The sequence below is a fragment of the Gorilla gorilla genome, chromosome 7 (genome assembly GCF_029281585.2).
Source record: "Gorilla gorilla gorilla isolate KB3781 chromosome 7, NHGRI_mGorGor1-v2.1_pri, whole genome shotgun sequence".
In the NCBI taxonomy this organism is placed as follows: domain Eukaryota; kingdom Metazoa; phylum Chordata; class Mammalia; order Primates; family Hominidae; genus Gorilla; species Gorilla gorilla.
In genome coordinates, this window is record NC_073231.2 from 108663950 (window position 1) to 108690553 (window position 26604).

Sequence of the window (26604 nt, forward strand, 5' to 3'; positions counted from 1 at the left end):
TTATTAGAGATAGGGTCTTACTTTGTTGCCCAGGCTGGAGTGCAGTGGTGTGATCGCGGCTCACTGCAGCCTCCACCTCTTGGGCCCAAGCAATCCTCCCACCTTGGCCTTTTGAGTAGCTGGGACTACCAGCTAATTTTGAATTTTTTTGGAGAGACAGAGGTCTCCCTACATTGCCCAGGCTAGTCTCGAACTCCTGAGCTCAAGCAATCCTCTCACCTCAACCTTCCAAAGTGCTGGCATTTACGAGCATAAACCACTGTGCCTGGCCTTACCATGATTTTCCATCTGGGAAAACCGAAGCACAAAAGGGTTAGGTGACTAGCCTATGTTCATACAGACAGTAAATGGCAGAGGCAGGATTTGAGTCAAGCAGACTGGAGGCAAGGTCTACACCTTTAACCACCACCCTATACTAGTGCATTGCCTGAATAATTAAGTATATCTTTAAATTTAAAGTTACTCCCCAAAATATTAAGTCACCCAGTTAACTAAAGTGTTCAAAGAACAAAGAGATGATGCTTTTCATTTCAGCAGAGTTCAGAAGACTTCTTAAGGCCAAGACAGGTTAGGAAACTAAAATATATACTCTAAAAAACAAGAAGAAAAAAGGAATTGAGCAATGTGTGGCTTCTCTAACCCAGTATTTCCATTTAATGGTATTAATGCCCATATTTACTTGGAATAAATCTAGCTTAATTTGTCAATCTATTCATTTAGTCCGGGTTTTAAATTGTTAGGAGGCCAGTGAACTGAAGTGTCTAGAAAAGGCTGTCCTGGAAACAGTGCTCACATATATACTGGACTTTACCAAAATTTCACTGTTCTATATATAACTTCCAGCATTTTTTAGCAGAATCAATTTACTTTCTAATAAAGCAAGATTGTTAATACACATAAAGCTGATATGTAAAATTTTACCTCTATTTCAGATAGAAGCCAAAGTAAAACATGAGGAATAAAAACATTTATCTATGTATTCAGAATCACACACAAGTTACCTTTACAGTTCAATTTACTATATAGAAATCATTGGGTTTTATATTTTCAGTTAACTTTTGAACTGAGATTACAATATTATAACAAAAAACTTTACATTAATTCAGAACTTTTTAGCATACCAAATTGAAATACATAGGTTCAAATTTCAGATTTATGGCAAACAGTCTTCAAATACAATACAGACATTTCTTAAAAGTTACCGTATCATTCACATGTGATATTTGCAACTCTGAGCTATTTCATATAGAACAGCTCTCCTGCAAATATGGCAAAGTTGATATGCCATGAAGTTCAAGGCCTGTATAGTCAAGCCAAGGACTCAAAGTTGCACCATCTTTAAAAAGGTTTGGCATTTCTGGACCACAACAATGCACAACATGTAAAGAAGGTAGGAAACAGTTCCCCCTCCTTGTTAAATGGTTAAAAAAAAGTTACATGGTAGCTTGGAATTTTGCATAAAACCCCATAATATACCTTGGAAAAGTCCAAGGGCAATTTGATGGCAATGGATTGGGGCCCTATATATATATTTTTTAATAGAACCCATGAGATTCAAATGGGCATTAATCAAATCAAAAAATATTAAGCACCTACTGGTTTAAGAGATTTAAATTTATTAGAGATTCATGATCAATTTCTTTCCACCTCAAAATCAAGGTGTAAAAACCAGCTATTAAGTGCATTCCAAACTTCTCCTATGTAGCACAGGTAGAATTTTCTGTCCATTGGCACCAAAGTGAAGTCACATTTCCTCTTGGGAGACAGAAATTCCACACCTGAACATAGAGTAAGTTAGGAAAAAATGACCCCTGTTGTTTATTACTATTGTGATTCTGAGATCTAGGATTTCTAATATACTAGCAGTAAACAAAGCAAATTCCTGGCAACAACTGTCAGGTTAGTGATGCTAACTCCCTTCCCCCAACCACCATAAAATTTTAGTAACAAAAGAATTAAAAGTAATGACTAAGCAGAACAAATTGGAAATAACAAGAAACTAAGGGGACAGTTCAAACCAACAACAAAAAATCCTAAATTTGAAATCACTGCAACTGAAGATAATAAGTGTGCTTCACCCCAACCCCCATCCCAACTCTGAATTTAAACATTCCGTGCAAAAGAGCAACAGGTTTCTGGATAAAGATGTAGCCCTTCTTTAAGTTTTAGTGCTCTGCAGTTTTTTGCAATTTTATTTCCCTCCCCCCAAGTTTATTCAAAGTATTTAACAGAATCTTCCATTTCAGCCAAAAGATTGTGATTCAAAGATTTACTAAGGTACTCTATGCATTCTATCTATACAGAAACACCTATTTATTATTACAACTGATTTATGCAGGATTAACATTTTTGGTGTTAAAATTGTTAAACATCATGCTTACTGCACATCAACTCTCCATAATGAATCTGAACTTCACAATGATTTACCAAACACTTTACTTAAATTACTAATTAAATAAATGAAAAATGCACCGAGCCAAACAAAACTTAACTGGGCTATAAAGAAAAAAACCCTTCAAAACAGTCCATATACACATCTATTTCAAAACTACCTTTGCTAGCTAGCCCCTTTCCCAAAGTTTTAGCCTGAAAAAACAGTAAAATCTACACAAAATTTTATTGCAATCATACAAGGGTTACATTAGGTCAACAAATACTATGATGCAATTTTACATTTATTAAACTACAGTTCAAAGCACAAATTTACACATTCTAAATACACTAAACGTTATCTAATGAAGTCACACTGGTCTTCTAACATTTGATATATCTGGGTGAAAGACATGAACTTTACAAGACTTTAAACACAAATCCTTAGTATAAAAACTGTGTTCTTGTATGTAAACGATTTAATGGGGAACCCAATTAATGGGCTTCCATCTCCACTAAGTCATCCATTTTGTTGCATATTTTATTTTAAACGCTTAAGGGGTAGGACAAACTGGTAGGTTTAAATCTGGATACATTATCTAAATCTCCCATTATCCCCAATGAATTATAGATGAAAGCTGATTTTGTCTGGTCCCAAATAGCTATTACTAATAGTTTTTGTTGCCAAAAGAATTAAGAGAATAAGATTGTTTAAATTATTTTTCCACACTGGAATGTTGACCAGACAAGCTTAACCTGCAACTTCAGATCTAAAGAAGCGTTAATGCCTGTTTAAGCTTCAGCGGAAAAGCTGTCTTCTTGGCTCAGCTGAATGCAAGAAGGCACAAAGAAGAAGTTCTTCATCATTGAGTCTGAAGTAATTCCAGCATCTTGCATCTCATACCTACGTAGAAAAAAAATCAGCTCAATTCTCAGTTTAAGCCCAAAGACCACGTAATCACATAACAAATGGATAATAAAACAGGATTATAACTAGTCTTCCAAAAACCTTTAAAAGATCATCATTTTTCTATGATAGTCATGCACTGCAGAGTGATGTTTTGGTCAAAGACTACACATATGACTGTGGTATACCGTAAAATTACAGTGAAGTTTAAAAAGTCCTATCACCTCGTTACATCATAGCAATCAATGTCATAGCACAATGTATTATCCTTTCTATGTTTAAGTATCTTAAGATACTACAAACGCCACTGCATTACAACTGCCAACAGTATTAAACAGAGTAACATGCTGTACAGGTTTGTAGCCTAGGATCAATATACCACATGGCCTAGATTATGTAGTAGGTTATGCCATCATACAATCGCCTAATGTTGCATTTGTCAGAACAAATTCCCATCATTAAGTAACTACACTGTATAGGCAACACATGACTGTACTTCTAAGTTTAGCATTCATTACAGAATTAAAACTTATTAGCAAGTCTAAAAGGACAGTTCAAATATCCCATCTGCCTTAAAATAAAATCACCTTACCAATCACTGAATGACATCATGTAATAAATGGCTGGCCTCTGAAAATCATTAAAAGCAGATGGTTCATGGAAAGAATCTGCTCCCATGTTATCAAAGATAAGCCAATCTCCCACATTCAGCTCAGGAAGAAGACAGCTTTCCACAATTTGATCAAGCTCATCACAGGATGGACCCCAAAGGCTGCTTGTAAACAGAGGCTCATCTTCCTTGTATTTCTGTAGGAAAAGTTTTACAATTTAATTTTTACTCATACTTACGCAGGTATTGAATGTGTGAGTAAATAAGTATTTTTCACTGTCTCAGATCCAATGTGCTCATGGAAAAAAGGCCAAGAGCCAAGGGCAGGGTGCTACTTAAGCCTCAATGGTACCATTAACTCCACGTAAAGGCAACAAACTAAAAAAGGGACTCCACCAGAAGAACGCAAATCCTCAAAAAGGACATTTTTCCCCATTCTAAAATGTTTTTCAAAAAACTGGGAAGCATCTTAAAAATAACAGCTCAGCTTATAAAATGCCAAATAGGTTTTGATATTTCTGATAAAACTTGCCTTGTGAACCTCTGGAATGGTATTTAAGTCCTCAGACAGTTTACTTGCAAAAGAACCATAAACACCATCATTCATATAATACATGAAGGCTGGTTCATCACTTCCGGTTTTTTCTACTGGAATAAAACAGGAAAGGGGAAAATGAATTTTTAATAAAATGGCTCATGTAAAACAAATTAATGTAATTTTCACATTTCTCAAATTATTTAAACTTAAAAAGACACATAGAGCACGCATTTCACAAAGGAAGATAACCAATGAGCACAAGAAAAAAGTGCTCTAGGGCTGGATGCGGTGGCTCATGCCTGTAATCCTAGCACTTTGTGAGGCTGAGGTGGGAGGATCACTTGAGGTCAGGAGTTCAAGATCAGCCTGAACAACATGGCAAAACTCCATCTCTACTAAAAATACAAAAATTAGCCAGGTGTGGTGGTGCATGCCTGTAATCACAGCTACTTGGGAGGCTGAGGCACTAGAATCCCTTGAATCCGGGAGGCGGAGGTTACAGTAAGACAGTGAGACAGTGAGCCAAGGCTGTGCTACTGCACTCCAGCCTGGGTGACAGAATGAGACCCTGTCTCAAAATAAAAAAAAGAAAAAAGTATTAAGATTCTAGAAGACTTTCTGATAGTTGCTGTTTCAAAAAAAGAGGAAATGAAGCAGCAAGGAAAAACACTTTTTAGTTTCTTTTCAAATCAGCAAGAGGAAGGCAATATATGCACAAGGAGTTAAATATGTGTTTGAATGTAGAATTAAAAATAAAAGTTGAGATTGTGCCACTCATTCCAGCCTGGATGACAGAGCAAAAACCCTGTCTCAAAAACAAAAACAAAACAAAACAAAACAAAAAAAAAAAAAAAGAAAAAAAGAAAAAGAAAACAGTGCTCTACATTGTTAGTCATCAGGTAAATGCAAATTAAAACCACAATGGACTACCATTACCACCAACCTACTGACTGGATCAACTTAAAGACTGACACTACAAAACATCAGAGAGTGGGAGGAGCAACCAGAGCTCACATGTATACACTGCCAGTGGGAATCTGTGCGTGTGTGTGTGTGTGTGTGTGTGTGTGTGTGTGTGTTGAGACAGGGCCTCACTGTTACTCAGACTACAGTGCAGAAGCGTGATCACAGGTCACCGCAGCCTCGAGCTTCAGGGATCAATAGATCCTCTCACCTCACTTTGAAACCTTTGAAAACGCCCATTCTACTCACAGCTATTCTACTCTTAGCACAACCAATACTCATTTTCAGGTTTTTAAAATATCACTCTCCACGAAAACAAACCAAGGCTCCTTGGAGAAACAACTGATTACGGGACTGAGGCAGAAAAAGGTTAAAATGAGCCTGGAACATCTTGATATACCAAAAAATAAAGAATTGCTCTGAGAATAATGGAGACATGTCAAGGGAAAAATGAGAGTAATAGATTATATAAACCTATTGAATAAAGATCTACGAGTCTAAACTCATAAACAAACAGGAGGGAAGGAAAAGATATTCTTTAAGTAAAGGCCAACTAATATAAACAATAATGAAGTTAGAAATTCACCAATAGATGCTAAAACTAATGGGGTGAAAATCTGGTTAAAAACAGGTAGTTTACAGAGTCTCTAATTTAAACTTGCCACTTCACAATGGAAAGAAACCTGCCTGACACAACCTTAAACAAGTGCTCAAAACTAGCATTTAAATTAAAAAAAAAAAAAAATCTAGCCGGGTGTGGTGGCACGCACCTGTAATCCCAGCTACTCGGGAGGCTGAGGCAGGAGAATTGCTTGAACCTGGGAGGTGGAGGTTGCAGTGAGCTGAGATCATGCCACTGCATTCCAGCCTGGGCAACAAGAGCAAAACAGTCTCAAAAATAAATAAATAAATAAATAAAAATCACAAGGCCAGGTGCATTGACTCAAGCTTGTAATCCCAGCACTTTGGGAGGCTGAGGCAGGTGGATCACTTCAGCTCAGGAGTTTGAGACCAGCCTGGGAAACACGATGAAACCCTCTACAAAATAAAAATAGAAAAAAACCTAGCCAGGCATGGTGGCATATGCCTGTAGTCCCAGCTATGCAAGAGGTTGAAGGTAGGAGGACTGCTTAAGCTGGGAGGTAGAGACTGCAATGAGCCCTGATGGAGCCACTGTACTCCAGCCTGGGCGACAAAACAAGAAAAAACACCTAGCATCATCAATATTAGAATTGGCCACTATCATGTGCCTCCTAACATGATGAAGTGAGAAGAACAGAGTAACACTTTAGTGGACTTCATGCCCCAAATGCATAGCCTAAAAAATTAATCATGAGGAATCACCCAACAAACCCAACCTAAGGATCAGCTATGAAATTTCTACTCTTCAAAAATGTCAAAGTTAAAAAATACAAAGTAATGAGCTGAGAAACTTTATCTAGATTCAAGGAGAAATGACAAATTCAATGTGGTCCTGGACTGGATTCTAAACAAGGAAAAACAAAGCTGTAAAAAAAAGACAATATTGGGGAAATGGACAACTTTCCTATGGGCTGTGGATTAGTCCACAGCCAAAAAAAAAAAGTCTTCTTAATGTAAAACAGTATTTCCTACAATATTAGCCAACAAGATGGGACTGTCTAGTGCCTTTTTGTTGGTTTGACTTGAGTTAGATTACAAGGACTTTTTGTGGCCCTTATGTGAGAAAGTGTGAAAACAGAGCCTCCCTGTGACCCATGTGAGGTAAGGAGAACAGAAAAGATCACAATAAAAGTAGTTCTGAATAATGGATGAGAATTAAGCATCTGCTAGACATTTATCTAAAACACACGTATCTAAACAGTACCAAGAAAGTTGGATTTGGAAGTCTTATGGAATGGGACCTTGGCTTTAAGATTTTTTTTTTTTTTTGAGACAAGAGTCTCACTTTTGTCACCCAGGCTGGAGTCCAGTGGCACAATCTTGGCTCACTGCAACCTCTGCCTCCCGGATTCAAGCAATTTTTCTGCCTCAGCCTCCCGAGTAGCCGGGATTACAGGTGTGCGCCACCATGACCAGCTAAGTTTTATATTTTTAGTAGAGATGGGGTTTCCACCATATTGGCCAGGCTGGTCTCGAATTCCTGACCTCGTGATCCACCTGGCTCCGCCTCCCAAAGTTCTGGGATTATAGGCGTGAGCCACCACGCCCGGCCAGCTTTAAGATTTTTAAAAGCTGAAAACCACCTACAACTTCATGACCATCTGCTCATTTCCAGACTAACTGCAATTATCTACCAACAAAAATAAAACTATAAACTTTATAACTTACCTCCAGAGGGAAATTTATCATTTTCAACAACTTTCTTTGCTATGATATTAACTGCGAGTGTAAATGCAGAAGACACATAGTAGCTTCCGGGTTCTGAAATTATCTTAACACCAGATCCTTCAGGAAAGTAGATATCCAACAGAGGGCTGATAACATGATTAACCTATGGATTTTAAATGCCACAGTATGGTTTCAATATTGGATTAGATAATTCGCAATATTCAGAGATTGATATTAACAAAATTTTCTAGGAAAATGAAGCAGTTCCAATCACAGATCATGAACCTTAGCAACTTCGTAGTTATCTCCAAGCAATTAATTAGGCGTGCTTTCAAGTCAGTTTATTTTGTAACTATCAGAATGGCATTAATTTTAAAAATAGCTCTAATAACAAATACCCACTGGTATTTGTTTTTTTTTTTTTAAGTCATTTTTCTATACTTGATCACTAAAAACAGAAGTAAAATTTTCAAATCATAGTTTCTAGATATCACAGAAGGAAGAAGGGCAGAGCAGGAAGGTGAGAAACAGGTGTGACGTGTATCTGGCCTAAGTGCTAAAGTTGGCTGGGAGTGGTGGCTCACGCCTGTAACCCCAAAACTTTGGGAGGCTGGGGCAGGAGGATCACTTGGGGACAGGAGGATCATTTGAGGCCAGGAGTTCCGAGACCAGCCTGGGCAATATAGAAAGACTCGTTTTTTTGTTTTTTTTTTTTTTTTTAAGTCCCAGCTACTTGGGAGGCTGAAGCGGGAGGATCGCTTGAGCCCAGGAGTTGGAAGCTATAGTGAGCTATAATTGCACCACTCCACTCCAGCCTGGGCAACACAGGAAGACTTTAAAAAAAAAAAAAAGGTAGTAGTGAAGTTTTCTAAGTATTAAATCATTTGTGCCATTAAGTACAGAAACACAACTGAAATAGAAAATGTTTTATGATAATGTTCAAAGAATTCTATCAAACTTTTCAAAGTTAGCTAGGTCTACGAACTGCCTATTCCTTTTCTAAGAACATAATTTTAAAGAGATGTTATAGGGTTTAGTTTCTGCTATTGTAAAAATCCTGCTCTACACATCCACCACTTAAGTAACAAAGAAAGCAATTATTCTGTTAATGTCATCTACTGAAAAGTTTACCTCTTCCAATTGAAATTCAGTTCCCGTGAATCCTCCACCAATGTCTAACATGTTCATCGTAAAGCCAATTTCTCCCTAGAGATGGAAAAAAAAATATTTAAATGTTTTTCCAAATTGTAATGGATATGAGAACATTTTAAAAACCCCCTCCTAGGGAGGTAAATATCTGTTCTGATCTTTAGTACAGCAAATTCTTGGCTTTTTACTGATAGAAACAGATTATTCAATGTTAGGTATGCTGTCTCTTTGATTTTATTTGTACTCTCTTCTAGACTTATGCAAGTAAATTACTATTTCACTCCTTTACCTGCTTAAAAGGTGTGACTGTACAGAGCTCTGAATGCTTATATAATAAAAATGAGGTGTGTGTCACGTTGAATGTAGTCAGAGTAATTCACACAGGCAGAAAACAATACTTAGTCTTTAACTTAACATCCTGGCTAAAATAAAATATCAAAATAACTTAAAGAAAGAACTTACAGCCATGTCAAACACACATCGAGCATCGGATAGAGCATGTACATATACTTGAGATTCTTTGCAAGCACTCGAAACATGAAATCTGAAACACATAGAATAATAAATTTAAAGGAGCAGAAAGTTGTAGAGACACCTCCTGTAATTTCTTTCAACTGTCATTCATCATATTCATACCATTAAGTATCCCCATTAACTTTACCAAATATTTAAAGTATTAGAAGCATTAGCTTCTAATTACCCAAAAGTCACAGTACCAGCTTTATCGAAAAGGCAATGCCAAGACAAAACTGTAATTCTATAAACAAAAATTCTTAACAATAAGTCAATTATCAGTACTGTTCCACGGTTATACAATAAGGTGTGCTTTTATGTATATGTGGCACTTTTATGTTTATATAGTGAAGTAACAAGCACTACCAAATCGTATCACATTCAGTTGAGCATAAAATTGAACATTCAATTTTACCCAACCAAATACAAAAATGTGTCTGTTGTGAAATGAATACAAATGAACATTAATCAAGCTGAGTAACAGCATTACTATTATTCACTAGTATTACTAGTGATAAAGTTTCAGAATAGAATACTTCCTGATTGTGGCAGTGTTCACACAAGTACTAAAATCCATAGAACTGTACCCGTAAAGTCCATTCTTCTTTTCCCTTCATCTATTCGAGATAGTACTTCATTAATTTTTATGTCGACTTAAATTAAAACTTAAAACTAGACTGACATGGAATGTTATCTATTGTGTAGGGCACAGCATGATCCCATTCTTTGTTTAAAAGACTACCACCTATTTATGTACAAAGTAGTATAGAAAGATACACAATAAGGCCAGGCACAGAGGCTCACATCTGTAATCCCAGCACTTTGGGAGGCCAAGGCAGGAAGATTGCTTGAGCCAGGAGTTTGAGGCTGCAGTGAGCCGTGATCGTGCCACTGCACTCCAGCATGGGAGACAGAATGAGATACTATCTCAAAAAATAAATAATAAAATTAAAGAAAGATACACAATACATCTTTGTGAGTGTTTGAAAAAGAAGACCTTTTTACTTTAGTAAAAGTAGCAATGGGCTGGCAAACAACATCTAGGGCTTAGTGTTACTATGCCTGTAATTAGTTCTGAGGCTATTATCAAGTCTTTGAATCTCTTGGAGTCCCGGTTTCCTCACATATAAAATTAAAAGGCTAAAGCAAAGTCTAATTTATTGAAGTTCCCCAGAGTAATCGTTAAAAGGACAAAAAAGTCTGACACTTTTATTTTCATTAAGAATTCTAGGCCGGGCGCGGTGGCTCACGCCTGTAATCCCAGCACTTTGGGAGGCCGAGGCGGGCGGATCACGAGGTCAGGAGATCGAGACCATCCTGGCTAACACAGTGAAACCCCGTCTCTACTAAAAAATACAAAAAATTAGCCGGGTGTGGTGGCGGGCGCCTGTAGTCCCAGCTACGCGGGAGGCTGAGGCAGGAGAATGGCGTGAACCCGGGAGGCGGAGCTTACAGTGAGCCGAGATCGCGCCACTGCACTCCAGCCTGGGCGACAGAGCGAGACTCCATCTCAAAAAAAAAAAAAAAAAAAAAGAATTATAGCAAATCCCCTCCCATCCAATTTAAAAGGCAGCGATTTAAGTTACTCTGCACTAACCAAATCAAAATATTATTTGCTATTCTTTTTATTGTGGGGAAGGAGGTACAGTTGCAAAACAGTATGAAAAGGGACAAGGCATATTTAAGTTGTTTTGCCTAAACTAAGAAGAAAACACATACATGTGTGTTAAAAGACTAGAAAAAATTGCATCTTAGATTTCATGCAAATAAAGTCTTAAATCAATAACCAGAAAGACAGGTTACCACCATAAAATGTTCACAGCTTTAAAAGTTTAAAACAAATACTCACTTAACCCCAATTATTTGGACATCAAGTTCCTTAGCACATTCCAAGAGATGCCTACAGTTCTTCAGGGTAGTGCCAAACTTCATGTTACCCTCTTCACCTCCAATATTATCTTCTGTTGCAATATGTAGTAAGACCCTAAGAGAAGGGGAGATGATTGGGGCAGAGTTGGTTTACATCATCATCAGCACATGTGAAGCCTGAAGATTGTAGGAAGTGTGTTGATTATGTTGCCAGTGCTCCCAAATCCAGCGACGGATGAATCAAGTGAACCTAATGAAAAACAATCCTGTATAGAGAAAAAACTAGCAATTAGGGCCTAAAGCATGAAGCTTACAAGGATGGGATTTTGGAAAATGCAGCAAGTTAAGACTCTGTTGTAGCATCAAGAGTTGGTTGGGCTCTGTAATGAAAGATGACATTACTTTCAAATGAAGTCCATCAGTCCATAAATCCACCTAGGAAGACTAAATTGAATAGCAATGCCATCATTGTCTTTCAATAAAAATATCAGGGCTTTAAATGTCTTCAAATTTCTTTGATTGTGCTAACTAGCTAAACCTCCATGGTTACTGCAAACATTCTTCCTACTAACATTGTTACATCCCAGCAGGTTTCTAACTGGAAAAAAATAGGAAGCATTTTTAAATTTTTTTTTTCTTTTTTTTCTGAGATGGAGTTTCGCTCTGGCGCCCAGGCTGGAGTGCAGTGGCGCAATTTCAGCTCACTGCAACCTCCACCTCATGAGAGTGCCTCCTGAGTTCAAGCAATTCTCCTGCCTCAGCCTCCCAAAGTAGCTGGAAATACAAGGGTGCACCACCACGCCCAGCTAATTTTTTTTATTTTTAGTGGAGACAGGGTTTCACCATGTTGGCCAGGCTGGTCTCAAACTCCTGACTTCAAGTGATCCACCCGCCTCGGCCTCCTCAAGTGCTGGGATTACAGGCATGAGCTACTGCGCCCAACCCAGAAAGCTTTTTTAAAAAATTATTTTATGTGTTTAAACAGCAGCCTTCTAGTCCACTGATTCAAATCTATTTGGTATTTCCTTCCAAACCATGGCAACCAAGACAAGATGACTAAAACTGATTAAATTTCTTTAATTTCAGGAGCTGAGTAATTACAAATTGCTAGAAGTTGAAAGTATACAAATTCTTTTTGTATAACTGTTTTCCTATGGATGTATTTACATAAACTAAGAAGGTTAATAATATGGCCATGAAAATACAGCTATGGCCCTAATTTGATAATCAGAGGACAAGATTGATGAAAGCAAAAATTATTCTTAGGTTAGAATCAGCTCCATCAAGAAGATGCCAGTCCACAATCTAACATACTAAACATCACAAATCACAGCTTGTCTTCAGAGGATCACAGAACAATATTTTTTAGAAAAACAAGTGGTTCCCTAGAATTTTCCCAACAAGGCTTTTATCCACACAAAGATTTACCAGAGTAATCAATGCTGTCAGGATATCTTAAGTACACCATTAAAGTCAGTATGAAAATTATGGACATACAAAGAAAATACAGATAGAATTCATTTCCGGAAACACACGTAACTCATTAAAAAGTAAGCCAACAACTGCATAATTCAATATGCTTTTAGTATATTCTTAAGCCCTCTCGATATACCAGTTTGTGAAAACATAAAATTTGCCTTAAATCTTTTTGCTTTTAAAAAAGTAAACCTTTTTATGAGGGAGTCTTGCTCTGTTGCCCAGGCTGGAGTGCAATGGCTCGATCTTGGCTCACTGCAGCCTCCGGCTCCTGGGTTCAAGGGATTCTCTTGCCTCAACTTCCCAAGTAGCTGGGATTACAGGCGCAGGCCACCTTGACCTTAAATGATCCACCAGCCTCAGTCTCCTAAAGTGCTGGGATTACAGGTGTGAGCCACTGCGCCCAGCCTTTAAAAAGTAAACTTTCTAATCAAGAAAAAAAAAAAAAATTCTCTGGATACATGAAGATGCAAGTAAAAAATTAAACTTCATGTTCAAAAATAAAAGTATCAGCCTTATAAACAAAACCCCCCAAATCTATGGACTAGGCTTCGAAGACACTGTCAGTAAAGATGACCATTCAAGAACTATGGCCTAGGGTAGATTAAATCCTCAGCTAAACAGGAAAAAATGCTGACCAAAGTATATCCTGTTCCTAACGTTATCAAACATCAAACAAAGTTATAGAAATAATGAAAATACAGCCATGGCCCTAATTTGATTATCACACCAACTATCAAGGATTCCTTGAAGATTATAAGATCATATCCCCAAACTGCTCTTTTTTTTTTTAATTCCAATTCCACATGAAGGATCAGAGGTAGAGAGCCAATAAAATGTTACTAGTGTTTCCCATAGAGGCCCTTTAAATAAGTTATAATTATGATACACATCATTGCCCTACCACAAATGCTCCTTTCTTCCCAGACAAAAGACAAACCCAACCCTCTAAGTGCTAAATAATATTTTCAAGTACTTAGTTTTATACTTACTTGGCATTTGGGTGATTACGTGCAATTTTCTTCAATTCAATTTCGTTGTCACATGTCAGGATATTCACTCCAACTTTTGCTGCATACTTTATCTGAGACACTTGCTTGCAAGGACTTATGTAAATAATGTTTTCTGGAGGTACACCCAACTCTTGCACTAAAGCCATTTCATTCTGTGAAAATGAGGTTAAATTGAGAATACATAATGTCACAGTTCATATTCTGGTAATGCTTCCTCTAATACTATTACCCCCACCCCTTTTAAAACCAGGGTCTCACTCTTTGTATTCCAGGCTGAAGTGCAGTAGCACAATCATAGCTCAATGCAGCCTCCATCTCCGGGGCTGCTCAAGTGATCCTCCTGCCTCAGCCTCCCAAAGTGCTACGAGTACAGGTATGAGTCACTGTGCCTAGCCAAACCAATATTTTTATTTAAAAACATAAATAAATAAAAAGTGAGACAAGGTCTCACTATGTTGCCCAGGCTGATCCTAAACTCCTGGCTCAAGCAACTCTCACCTCAGCCTCTCAAAGTGGTGGGATTACAGGTGTTAGCCATTGCTCCTGGCCTAAACATTACTAAAAAGCAGCAGCAAAGAAATCTCAGAGGTTAGATATCTGCTGTAGTTTGGTCTAGAAGTAGCTCTAGCCTAAGAATGAGGAACAAATTAAAGTTTTCAATTAATAAAGATAAAACATTTCAAAGGCTCATTACACTGAAACTTCCCTTTCATTGGTGCACTTGAAAAGCTTGTAATTTTCCAACATGAGGCTGGAGATTTAAACAATTATTTCAAAACTCCATCCAAAAGTCAAACTTCCTTGCATTTGTTCTCTAACCGCTGTAACTACATTAAGTTAAATTATTCAATGTTTCAGTTTAGTTAAAAAATGAAAAATACTTACTTTACTGGAACAAGCAAATCCAGTCCCAAGAGCTGCCAAAATCTCAAGTACAGCTGGAGCAGAGTTGCACTTCACTGTGTAGAATGGCTTTATCTGAGCCACTACATTCTGCCATTGACTGTGTTTCTTCACAATCTTTCCAAGATCTCCCACAAAAAATGCATTTTTCCCTGTCTATTATGGTTATTAAAAAAAGACAAATATGAACAAAAAACCATTGAAAACCAAGTATCAAAACAGGAAAGAACACCTCTTTTCCTCCACAAATATATGGGCCAAGACATATATTTACATACAGTAATACATTTAAAGCTTGTTAACTAGATTTAGTAAACATTAAAAGAGACTCTGAATACATTTGTTCTTTCTTCTTATATTTGATTACTTTTGCTGTGCTACACTAGCATAAAAAATATTCTCCCCTTTGAGATAAAAAAAAAAAACTATTATCAATTACAGTGACAAAAGTCAGAATGAAACTGCCTTGATTTTACTTTTTGGCAGTTGAAGGAAGGAACCTATTTTCTCCCATGCTTCCCCCACTGTTTAAAATACTTTGGCAGTTCAGGATATAATTTCCTAATACAGTAAGTAGAATCAGAAATGCTAAATAAAACAAGCTATATATTGCCATTAAAACTGCACCTTAAGACAACATGGTAAAATAAGAGACCATCTTCACTGGGAAACCTCTTATTTTATTACTTTTTCAAGAGTTGAGGTCTTGCTCTGTAGCAACAGACTGGAGGGCAGTGGTGCAATCATAGCTTACTACAGCCTCCAACTCCTGGAGCTCAAGCGATCCTCCCATGTTAGGCCTCCCAAAGTGCTGGGATTACAGGTGTGAGCCACCGTGACCAACCAGGAAACCATTTTTAAAAAGACAAGGTTGTTAGTCTGCACATGGAGATGTCAAAATTAGATTTTAAAAGTACATAAGTCTATCAAATATCAGATAAGCCTGAATAAGAATAATCTTCCTTAAAGTTGTGGCTACTCTAGGACCAGAGAGATGACTTATGCAGTTGGACAGAACATATATTACTCAGTGTTAGATAGCAAGCAAAAAAATCTTATTTAGGACGTACAACATCCAAATACTGTTTGAGAATCCATGAAGACAATGTTACTGTTTTCAACTCTTTTAATTCACAGTATTTGAAAATGTCATTAGAATATAGTGCCCAACTGATATAAATGCAAAACGCACATTATGTGCAGCAGAATTTTAACAGTTGTATGAAGTTATCCATCCTCCCAAGATATGATACCTATGGTATTCCGGAGACACAAAGTTTATATTTAATTTGGGAAAAAATAAGGTATTTACGGGTACCACCAAGAGAAATGGGATGAAACAACAAGGTATTCAGCTTCCTTTCTTAGGCATGATGTGAGTCTGGAAAATTCTCAGTAGGCAACGAAAAACAAATTTAGGGAGCAGGGAAGCCTTGTATTTAATGAATATTCAACAAAATTAAGCAGGCTTGGGCAAACAATAGGACAATGAAAAGGGAAATAAGTTAGGAGGTCACTATAATGACATGTGCAAAGACGGATAGATAGTGGGAATGGAGGAGATGAATACCAGGACGTTATGAAGGCAAGACCAAGGTTAAAAAAGAGAGGACAAACAAAAGGTGGACTGAATGACTCAGAGAACACAGAAGTGTCACCCCAGAACCAGAAAAGAATGAGGTTGAGGACTAATCCTCATTGAATGCTACTAAACGTGGGTTAATTTAGATGTGGGATGGAAGGAATATTTCCAAGATTATATCTGACCCCCGAAAAGTGTTGCAAAAAGTCAGAAGAATAAAGTTAAGTGATAAAAATGATCATCAAAATTTGACTAGGAGCTTCCCAGTGGCAACTGAAGAATGGCTTGGCAGAAATTGGTTGACCAATATGACAAGTTTCATGACCAATATGTCAAGTTTTAACAAGTTGAATGGCAGAGGAAGACAAAGGGATTTTTGCTAGGATGAGGGGAAGATGAACACGTCTGTAGACTTAAGGTCAAGAGAAGGAGAAAATTTTGGATATTCAATTACTGAACACCGGTAACATGAAAACAATTCTCTAACAAGTTTGGTGGAATATAGGAAATTTCCTCCAATAAAGAAAGATTGTATCAGTTAAGTCTAATATATATTAAAAAAAAAAAAAAAAAGACCAGGCTGGGCGCGGTGGCTCACGCCTGTAATCCCAGCACTTTGGGAGGCCAAGGTGGGTGGATCACCTGAGGTCAGGAGTTTGAGACCAGACTGGTCAACACGGTGAAACCCTGTCTCTACTAAAAAATACAAAAATCAGCTGGGCCTGGTGCCGGGCGCCTGTAATCCCAGCTACTCGGGAGGCTAAGGCAGGAGAATCGCTTGAACCAGGGAGGCCGAGGTTGTAGTGAGTTGAGATCGCACCACTGCACTCCAGCCTGGGCAACAAGAGTGAAACTTCGTCTCAAAGAGAAAAAAAAAAGAAAATCACCTTAAGTAGCAGTGAGTATATGATTCTGTAGAAGTTGACTCCTAGAGCAGTAGAGAGTAAGTACTCAGGATAAATTATCAAATTCTCAATGAACATACACAACCAAAATTATCTGAAAGTAAATTAATATCCACTGAAGAATACAACTGAGAGCAGGCACAGTGGCTCACGCCTGTTATTCCAACACTCTGGGAGGCCGAGGCGGGCAGATCACATGTTGGTCAGGCGTTCAAGACCAGCCTGGCCAACATGGCAAAACCCTATCTACTAAAAATACAAAAACTTAGGCCAGGCGCAGTGGCTCACACCTGTAATCCCAACCCTTTGGGAGGCCAAGGTGGACGCATCACCTCAGGTCAGGAGTTTGAGACCAGCCTGGCCAACATGGTGAAACCCCACCTCTACTAAAAATACAAAAAATTAGCTGGGCATGGTGGCGGGCGCCTGTAATCCCAGCTACTTGGGAGGCTGAGGCAGGAGAATCGCTTCAACCTGGGAGGCGGAGGTTGCAGTGAGCCGAGATACTGCCATTGCCCTCCAGCCTGGGATACAGAGGGAGACTCCATCTCAAAAAAACAAACAAACAAAAAAACAAACAAACAAAAAAAAACACTTAGCTGGGCATGGTGGCACAGACCTGTAATCCCAGCTACTCGGGAGGCTGAGGCATAAGGATCCTAAATCAATTGCTTGAACGCAGGAGGCAGAGGTCACAGTGAGCTGAGATTGTGCCACTGAACTCCAGCCTGGGCAACAGTGTAAGAATCCATCTCAAACAAGCAAGCAAAAAAAAAGAATTGAGGCTGGGCGCGGTGGCTCGTGCCTGTAATCCCAGCACTTCAGGAGGCTGAGGTGGGTAGATCACCGGAGGTCAGGAGTTCAAGACCAGCATGGCGAAACCTCGTCTCTACTAAAATACAAAAACTAGCCAGGTGTGGTGGTGTGCGCCTGTAATTCTAGCTAATTCAGGAGGCTGAGAGAGAACTGCTTGAGCCCAGGAGGCGAGGGTTGCACGTGAGCCAAGATCACGCCACTGCACTCCAGCCTGGGCGACAGCGTGAGACTCGTCTCCAAAAAAAAAAAAAAAGAAAAGAAAAAGAAAATTGAGAAAAATGAGTAAGAAGCCATGTACTGATTAGAAGGTTGGCTGGCATCACATCAACAGAATAAACAGAACATATGTGGGTGCCAGATACTAAAAGGCATAGAAGGTAAAGGGCCATAGGGAGGATTTTTAAATAATGTGGATTGGAAAGAAAAATGGATCACTACTCAAGGGGAGTGGGTGTGGGGGAGGAAGGTCAAGTTAAATCAGATAGCATATGAACCAAGTACTTTTGATCAGATTACCATCTTGGAAATTAAAAAGCACTCATGTTTCAGAGCTTGGAAAATGACAAACACTGTATCTCAGAAATGGCACTTACCAGGGTATGTTCATAAACATAGTTATCAATAACATTTCCAAGGTTTGTTCCTTCATCCAACAGGCCAACGGAGTAGTTTGCATCATCAATAAATCCTTTCATCTCAGCCGTATTCCACAAAGCCGAAAGTCATAAACCAGGAAAGACAAGAGACGGGCCACCAAGCCTATGTCTGGGTCCTTAGAATATGCAACAAACTGTCAAAATATAAGTTATATAAAAGTATAAAAGTCTGTATTATTTCAATAGACATAATGTACGAGTCAATGAAAGTGTGCTAAGTGCCTAATTTAGTGAGGAATTTATGCAATTTAATTTCAGAAACATCAGATTATTAATCTCCTTTAACGCCCATTTAAAAAAGCAAATACATGAATTAAAATACATTTACCCAAAAAGGTCAATATAATTTGAAGGGGTAACTCACATATATACACAATATATTACAAGCCTATATGGTGACCTTACTTACAGAGCTGCAGACCCAATCTGTATTATTATCTTGTTTTGTGTTCCTATAACACACATAATTTTACCCATTTTAAGAGTAAAGAAAGCTAGTGAAATAAGTATCTGCATCCAAGAAATCAAAATACCAGTCTCAACTTCCAATATACTGTCAGCCACGTAATAGCACTGCCAGGTAATTGCAGATAAATGTCTTATAAATAAAAGTCCTGGCCGGGCATGGTGGCCCATGCCTGTAATCCCAGCACTTTGAGAGGCCCAGGCCAGTAGATTGCTTGAGCCTAGGAGTTTGAGACCGGCCTGGACAACATAGCAAGACTCCGTCTCTCCTAAAAAAAAAAAAAAAAACTCCCAAATAGGTGAAAGTAATAAAAATGGGTGAGAGTGGAGGGTGGCTTGAGGGAACAATCTGAAGCTTTGATACAGACTGCCTAGGCCTTACCTCAAGCTAAAATAGTACTAACTATATCAAGTTAGCAATGTTATGAGGTGAGTTGCTTATGGTGAAATCACTGGACTAGGAGTCAGAAGACCTGGTCCTGGCTGTATCATTTAGGAGAATCTACATCAATTTCTCTAAACCTCAGTTAACTACCTTAATTATTTCTTCAACAGGTTGTTGTAAAAAAAAAAAAAAAAAAAATCATAGAGCACATAAATTAAAAACATCTGTTTCAGTGCTGGCTAAATAGAGCTAAAATTGTCAATTACCAGAAATGCAAAAATAACACAATTAGAAACTACATTTGTAAGCTAGGTATCTGTACATCCTGAGCCAGTTACTAAGTAATCTGATTTTTAAAAAGGCTTTAGGCTAAATCCTATCCCTCTCTACTCAAATCAATAAAATAAACCTGCCCACTCCCCCGGAGCACTCATTGTCCTAAGGCAGCACATACTATACTGACATAAAGGTTTATCTTCTTTGTTGAACTTCACTGGTCCTTAGGTTACTTTAGGAAATAACTTCGACATAAATGAGATAAAACAGGTCCACCAGACAGGATACTACTCAATATCTGGTACTAATTTCTGGTTGCCACATTAATAATGGCCATTGACCAGCTGTCTGGGCAGCCTATTTTAAAACCTGCACATCCTTTCCTGTGTCCTTGATTCCTCCCACCACCCCCCTCCACCCTCCCTAATGCCCCAAACTAGAGTTCACCCTTGGGTGATGGCCACTGTCCTGAAAGTATACTCCATTTCGATGGTTCTTAAAAGTGTCAGCATTTTGGCTGCACCAAAACAGTCCTTAATAAGCTGTATTAGTCAAATTTCATGAAATACAAATACTCAGTTTTAACTTTTCAAACACTAACAGCTTCATTTCCAAGAAGCCAACTACATTCAGTTCAACTCATCAGATCTTTCATGCCATATAGCACAGACTGAAAAGTTTAGGATGTTTTTATTTTACCAAGTTAATTGAGGCCTATCTAAATAGACCTAATACTTGTGCAGTGACGTCAAATCACAGCCTGCACATTCTCTAAAGATTGTTATAACAGGACTGCTGTAAATCTGTGCCCAGAAAATAGACATTTTAGGCTAAGAATACATGTTTATTTTAAGCAATTTAAAGCACCAATTTTGGGGAGATATTCAACTGAGCACTAAGAACAATTAAAAAAATAAAGGTCACTCATTTAAAAAGATAAATATAAGAAAATAAGGTAGAAACTTCCTGTTAAGTTTAACATCACTAACCTTTTTGGCATAGCAGCCAGTTTTCATTTATCTTACTATTAATAAATGAAAAAATACGAAATCAAGACTTTTGGCCTAAATAAAATACTTTGAAATGGAAAAAAAAAATAAGTAAATTGTGTCCTGACTTTATGTCAATACCTTCTTGCAAACTGTGTCTTTTAAGTAAAAGAGGTAAAATGAAACCATTTTTTTTTCTTAACATTATAATGAAATGTTATTTGAGGGCTTGCTGTCTATGTCTTTTTGCTTAAAGTCGCAGTTTCCAAGAACCTACTGATGATGTTCAATGAGGACTTAATTGTATCTCAGTTGCTGTTGCTAAGTCTCTGGGCATAGTCTAATATATATGTAGTATTTAGTATTTACTTGAAAACCTTTGGTTATTGATTATAAACGACAACACACAACTGCTGCCAAATACAGAAGGTCTAGCTTTTAAATCAGGATAAGATAAACCTCCATTTCCTACAACCATAGTGTTCTTAGGAAGGGTAATTTTCCTTTAACTGTCAGGATCCTCAGTACTTATAAAAACATCAGGCCCACTGGATCAAGTCTTACTGGCTGACTACCTACATTCTTCAGAGCTTCTGCTATAGTAGTATGATGATATGGATAAATATATTTTTTTCCCAAATATTTTCAAACCATATAATTTCATAGGTTCAACTCTGACTGCCTGCTAAGCTAGCTTAAATCTAACAGTAAACATGTTTATAGCAGTCTCCCAGCCTAAGTGTTTCATCTATTCAATATTAATTCTCTTAACCCTTAAAACCACAATGACGGTATTATCTCCATTTATATACTGAGGAATAGAATAATTAAGTAGGTTAGCTCTAGAGATACTAATGATCAAACTACATTTAAAACAATATGAAAACCTTGCTTCCCCAGCACCCCATCCCTATAAAACACAGGACTCCTTTTTTTTTGGGAAATCCAATACAGTTCTCAGTCTCTTTAAAAGAACTTTATCATATCCACATAATCAACTAACCCCTTTCAGACATATGAACACTCATACTTGTTGAAAAATGCTTAGTTTATTCACACTGGTATAAAAACATTATCACGCCTACTCACAGCCTTTCTTCATATGATGTCCCTTTTGCAGCAAATCCCCAACTACACCCCAGGCAACCACTGACCAGCTTCTTGTCACTATAAATTAGACTTTTATAGAAGCTAAATAATTTTAAACATCAACTGAAGGCTAAACCAAAACAGCTGACATATAGTGGCATTATCAATATAAATAAAAATAGTGAAAAAACATGACCTCCTCTAAAGGAAAGATAAAATGTTTGTGGAGTTGACTATTCATCTTTGAAATGGAACTGTTACTTCAGAAATAACAGCAGAGTTGTTAACCACGTCTCAGCTGAGTGACAAAATCATTCTGTTGGAAAAATGAAATAAAATTCATTTGCTATATTGGCAGTACTTGACAAAATGGATTAAGGATCACCTGAATCCACAGATGTAGTACATTAACATTTGTTTTCTTTCGTTATACAGAGAACTGCAATAAAGTAGTTGATTGAACTCAATACTTTGGGAAGCTGAGGCAAGATTTTGTGAGGCCAGATGTTTGAGATCAGCCTGAGCAATACAGGGAGAACCCATCTCTTAAAAAACAAAACAAAACAAAACAAAACAAAAAAACCAATAAAGCTCTAATGGAGGTTTATTTTCTTTGATGCTCTCTTGAAGGCTTTGAGATTGCTGTAAATTCCTAGCCCAGAGTAGGTACTGAGAAACAAATGGACAAAAGACTTCACAACAAACAGTGGGGAGTTCTTAAACTTAGGGGTGGTGGTAATGAACTCCCTGGAAGTGTATTGAAAAAGTAGCTCAATTTTTCCCGTTTTTTTTTTTTTTTTTTGAGAAAAGGTCTCACTCTTGTCACCCAGACTGGAGTGCAGTGGCATCACAGCCCACCGAAGCCTCAACCACTCAGGCGATCCTCCCACCACAGCCTTCAGTCCCACCTCCACTCAGTCAGTCCCTGTAGCTGAGACTACAGGCACATGCCACCATGTCCAGCTATTTTTTTATTTTTTTGTAGAAAACTCTTTGTTCATAGTGTCTCACTATGTTGCCCCAGGCTGGTCTCAAGCTCCTGGCCTCAAGCAATCCTCCCACCATGGCCTCCCGAAGTGTTGCAATTACCGGCATGAGCCACTCTGTCCAGCTCTTTCATATTCTTAAAAGAAGCCCGTAACTTTGATATGCAAGCAATCCAGATGTACAGTCATGTGTTGCATAACAACATTTTATATGAAGGTGGTCTCATAATACCATATTTTTACTGTACCTTTTCTATGTTTAGATACACTGATACTTACCACTGTGTTACAACTGTCAACAGTATTCAGTACAGTAACTCGGTATACAGGATGGTAGCCTAGGAGCAGTAAGCTACACCATACAGCTTGGGTGTGTCGTAGGCTGTACTATCTAGGTTTCTGTATGTACACTATGATGTTCAAACAACCACAATGTCACCTAACGACACATTTCTCAGAATCTATCTCTGTCATTAAGCTACCCATGCCTGTGAATGCAAAGCTCAACTATCAGCTACTGTTAAAGACTAAAAGACCAAAAAAAAAAAAAAGCCAATTCCTCAAAAGAATCTGTAAAACACAGACATCTGCAGCAACAAGTTTTCTTTTTTTGTTTTTCTCTTTATGGAGAATGGGGTCTCACCATATTGGCCAGGCTAGTCTCTAATTCTTGGGCTCAAGCTATCCTCCTGTCTCTGCCTCTCTTAAGTGCTGATATTACCAGTGTGAGCCACCATGCCTGGTCAAATTTTCTAATATATCTTGAGGCAACAAACTCTTTGTTCAAATGAAATGCCACTTGGAAACCCAGTATTTCCAACTGAAAAGGGACAAGTAGGTGGGTGAGGTAGGTTGCTTGAGTCTTTCATATGTTGTGCCCCAATCTCACTGAAAGAGTCCTAAAAAAGCAGCTCAAATCATACCTCTGGGATCACTGCTTGCAGTTTTCTTAATATATTAGCAAAAATAGTTTACAGTTCCATTGTTAAAAAAAAAGAAAGGTTTATGTTGTGACATTTATGCCTTACTGAAAGCACTAAGAAATATTTTGCCAAAACATTTTCAGGAGGTATTAAAGTTAATTGGTTAAGACCAAAAGTCTTAAGACACAGCATGTTCTAGGGAGCAAGCATGAAAATAAGTGTGCATGTGTCGGGGGTGAGCAGTTTATACCCTACTCCAGATTCACTAAGTTAATCTACCTCAATCTTCAACACCACAGGGGGCTGGGTACAGTGTAATCCCAGCACTCTGGGAGGCCGAGGCAGGCAGATCACAAGGTTGAGATCGAGACCATCCTGGCCAACATGGTGAAACCTGCCTCTACTAAAAATATAAAAATTAGCTGGGTGTGGTGGTGCACACTTGTAGTCCCAGGTACTCAGGAGGATGAGGCAGGAGAATCGCTTGAACCCAGGAGGCGGAGGTTACAGTGAGCTGAGATTGTGCCACAGCACTCCAGCCTGGTGACAGAGCAAGACTCCATCTCAAAACAAAAACAAGAAACAAAAACCCCCGCACAGGGACTCTTTCCAGGACGTCTCCATACCCTCCACTAAGAATGCAGACTCAAACCAAGGTTATATATCAAGTATCTCCTTGCAATTCTGAGTGGAAATAATTCCCAAAAGAAACTGTACCACTTCTTCTGGCTTACAGATCAGAAACAGGACTGATTTACTGGCTGCAACACATTCTGGTGCTATTGGACCTTGAACTAATTATATTAAACTTGAAAAAAAAACTACTCCATGTAAATCTTAGATTCTCTTCATTAGAACTGAACAGCAAATCTAGCTCTGATGTCTAGTATTATCAATAGACACTAGAAAGTATTCTCTACTCACAAGCACTTTTAAGCTATTTTCAACCACCTTATTAACATACGGTTGAAAAAGCTCAGGTTATTTTACACTAATACAGTAGCGTATAACCACAATACTACTTTTATTAATAATTTCCTCTTAGACTCATAACTGAGAAGAAAAAATATGTAACATCCCTTATTCACACCTTCATATTGGTGTTTTTTGTTAATACATTTTTCCATGAAGAGCTGCCAAAAGAAACAAAAGGCTCCAAAGAACTACACACTGCTCCCTGGAGCCTTTCATGAGGCCGCTGAGTCCTCATGTTCATCGACAGGGTAGCTCCAAGAGTAGTGGCTGCAGGAGCTGGGCACTTGCCTTGTTACACACCTGCTACAAAGGCTTCTACAGTTGATTGTACTTCAGAAGAAACTGATACATCTCTCAAATAATCACAAGATAATTCTGGCAGCAACAGCCCACTTGACACCAAGCTGGATGAATATGAGTCTTGGATTTCTGAAGTGAAGACCTCCCTGGAAGTAGAACAGGGAGAGCTGAAAGGTTGAGAATACTGTTTCAGAGATACCTAAGCAGGAAACCCAACCTTAATACATCAACCATTTTTCTAAAAGGATTTTTACTCATTAAAAATGAGAAAAGATATTCTGAAATTTATACTATTACTGTTACTCTGAAGATGCCTAGGTGCATTTCTACTTTTATTTTTACATAGGCATTTGATGACTTAGCACCCAGCTCACAGCTTTAAAAATATACAATGTTGCTTAAGTCCCCTCTGCATTCTACCTACAACAGAAAATGTTACTTACCACATAGAATACCTTTAAAAGTAATTGACCAGAAGAGCACTAGAAGCTTCTAAAGAATGATATCTACCATAGATGTGAGACCTTGAGTAGGTCTGAACCACTACAAAAGAATTCCAGGAAGCTATATACTGAAACTGGTAGGAAATCCTATAAATTTAGTGATCATAAGATCAGGTAAACTTCTGCCACCCTGGACCCCAAAATAAGTGATAGACAATAACAACAGCCTACACTGAGTACTCAGGATAAATCAGGACAAGGCTTGCTTCAATAAGAAAGCCAGTAATCACAATGCATACCCCTAAACTTATTTTTCAGGTGATGAGGTTGAAAAAACCGAGTAACCTTAGAGGAAGAAGACGAAAGGTGACTGCTAAAGATTTATTTTAAAAGAGAAGAACAAGAATGAATAGGAAATATATAAGGGGGCAAAAAATCCCAAAGGTTATAAGCCCAACAGGCTAAGTTTGAAGTGCCTGTGTAAAGACTGCCCAATGAACTGCCTCATCATAAATATTAAAATGTAGCTTAATGAGAAAACAAAATACACAATTCTCACAGCAATATTATTTTTGCATGTGGAATTAACACAATTAGACTCCCTTAAAAATGTCTTGACTATTCAATGTGAAGACTAAATTTTTTTTCTGGAGAAAATGTGTGTGTACTAAAGTGTGTGTGTACCTGCACTCAAGTGAAATACTTATATCCCTTTTGGCAATTAAGATGTGATAACATTAAAGATAACTATTACAATACAACATGAAGTACACAATCATATTAATTTCAAGTTTTCTAGCTTTCCTGATTACAATTAAGCATAGGGAATAATCCTTTAAAGAGACACACTATTTTGGTTACCTTAAGGCAGAGCTCATTGCCTGCCTGTCCATTACTCACCCAAAGAAAACATATAGAATACATGTGCAATACAGTAATTGCAACCAAGACCAAGTTAAGCAGGTTATTAAGAAATCAGATGCTGGCCGGACATGGTGGCTCACGCCTGTAATCCCAGCACTTTGGGAGGCTGACGCGGGTGGATCATGAGATCAGGAGTTCCAGACCAGCCTGGCCAAGATGGTGAAACCCTGTCTCTACTAAAAATACAAAAATTAGCTGGGCGTGGTGGTGGGCACCTGTAATCCCAGCTACTTGGGAGGCTGAGGCAGGAGAATTGCTTGAACCTGGGA

At 38.1% G+C, this 26604-nt stretch overlaps 1 protein-coding gene across 4 annotated transcripts in view; it reads right to left on the reverse strand.

Annotated features, from left to right (window-relative positions):
* Positions 1–897: 897 nt before the first annotated feature.
* The window catches only part of AZIN1 (antizyme inhibitor 1), a 38385-nt gene continuing 12678 nt past the window's right edge, over positions 898–26604 (reverse strand). Inside the window, exons 3-13 of one of the 4 annotated variants that reach the window (NM_001291511.3) lie at positions 24969–25114; positions 18518–18714; positions 14604–14777; positions 13698–13870; positions 11210–11344; positions 9310–9391; positions 8830–8904; positions 7699–7861; positions 4420–4535; positions 3870–4084; positions 898–3274 (exon numbers count right to left, since the gene is read on the reverse strand). In NM_001291511.3, coding sequence (NP_001278440.1) covers positions 3163–3274; positions 3870–4084; positions 4420–4535; positions 7699–7861; positions 8830–8904; positions 9310–9391; positions 11210–11344; positions 13698–13870; positions 14604–14777; positions 18518–18619 — 1347 coding nt within the window. In that variant the 5' untranslated portion in view covers positions 18620–18714; positions 24969–25114 and the 3' untranslated portion in view covers positions 898–3162. The remainder of the gene's footprint in view (positions 3275–3869; positions 4085–4419; positions 4536–7698; positions 7862–8829; positions 8905–9309; positions 9392–11209; positions 11345–13697; positions 13871–14603; positions 14778–18517; positions 18715–24968; positions 25115–26604) is intronic. The other 3 variants (XM_031013560.3, NM_001301735.3, XM_019031847.4) reach the window with 3 other exon arrangements.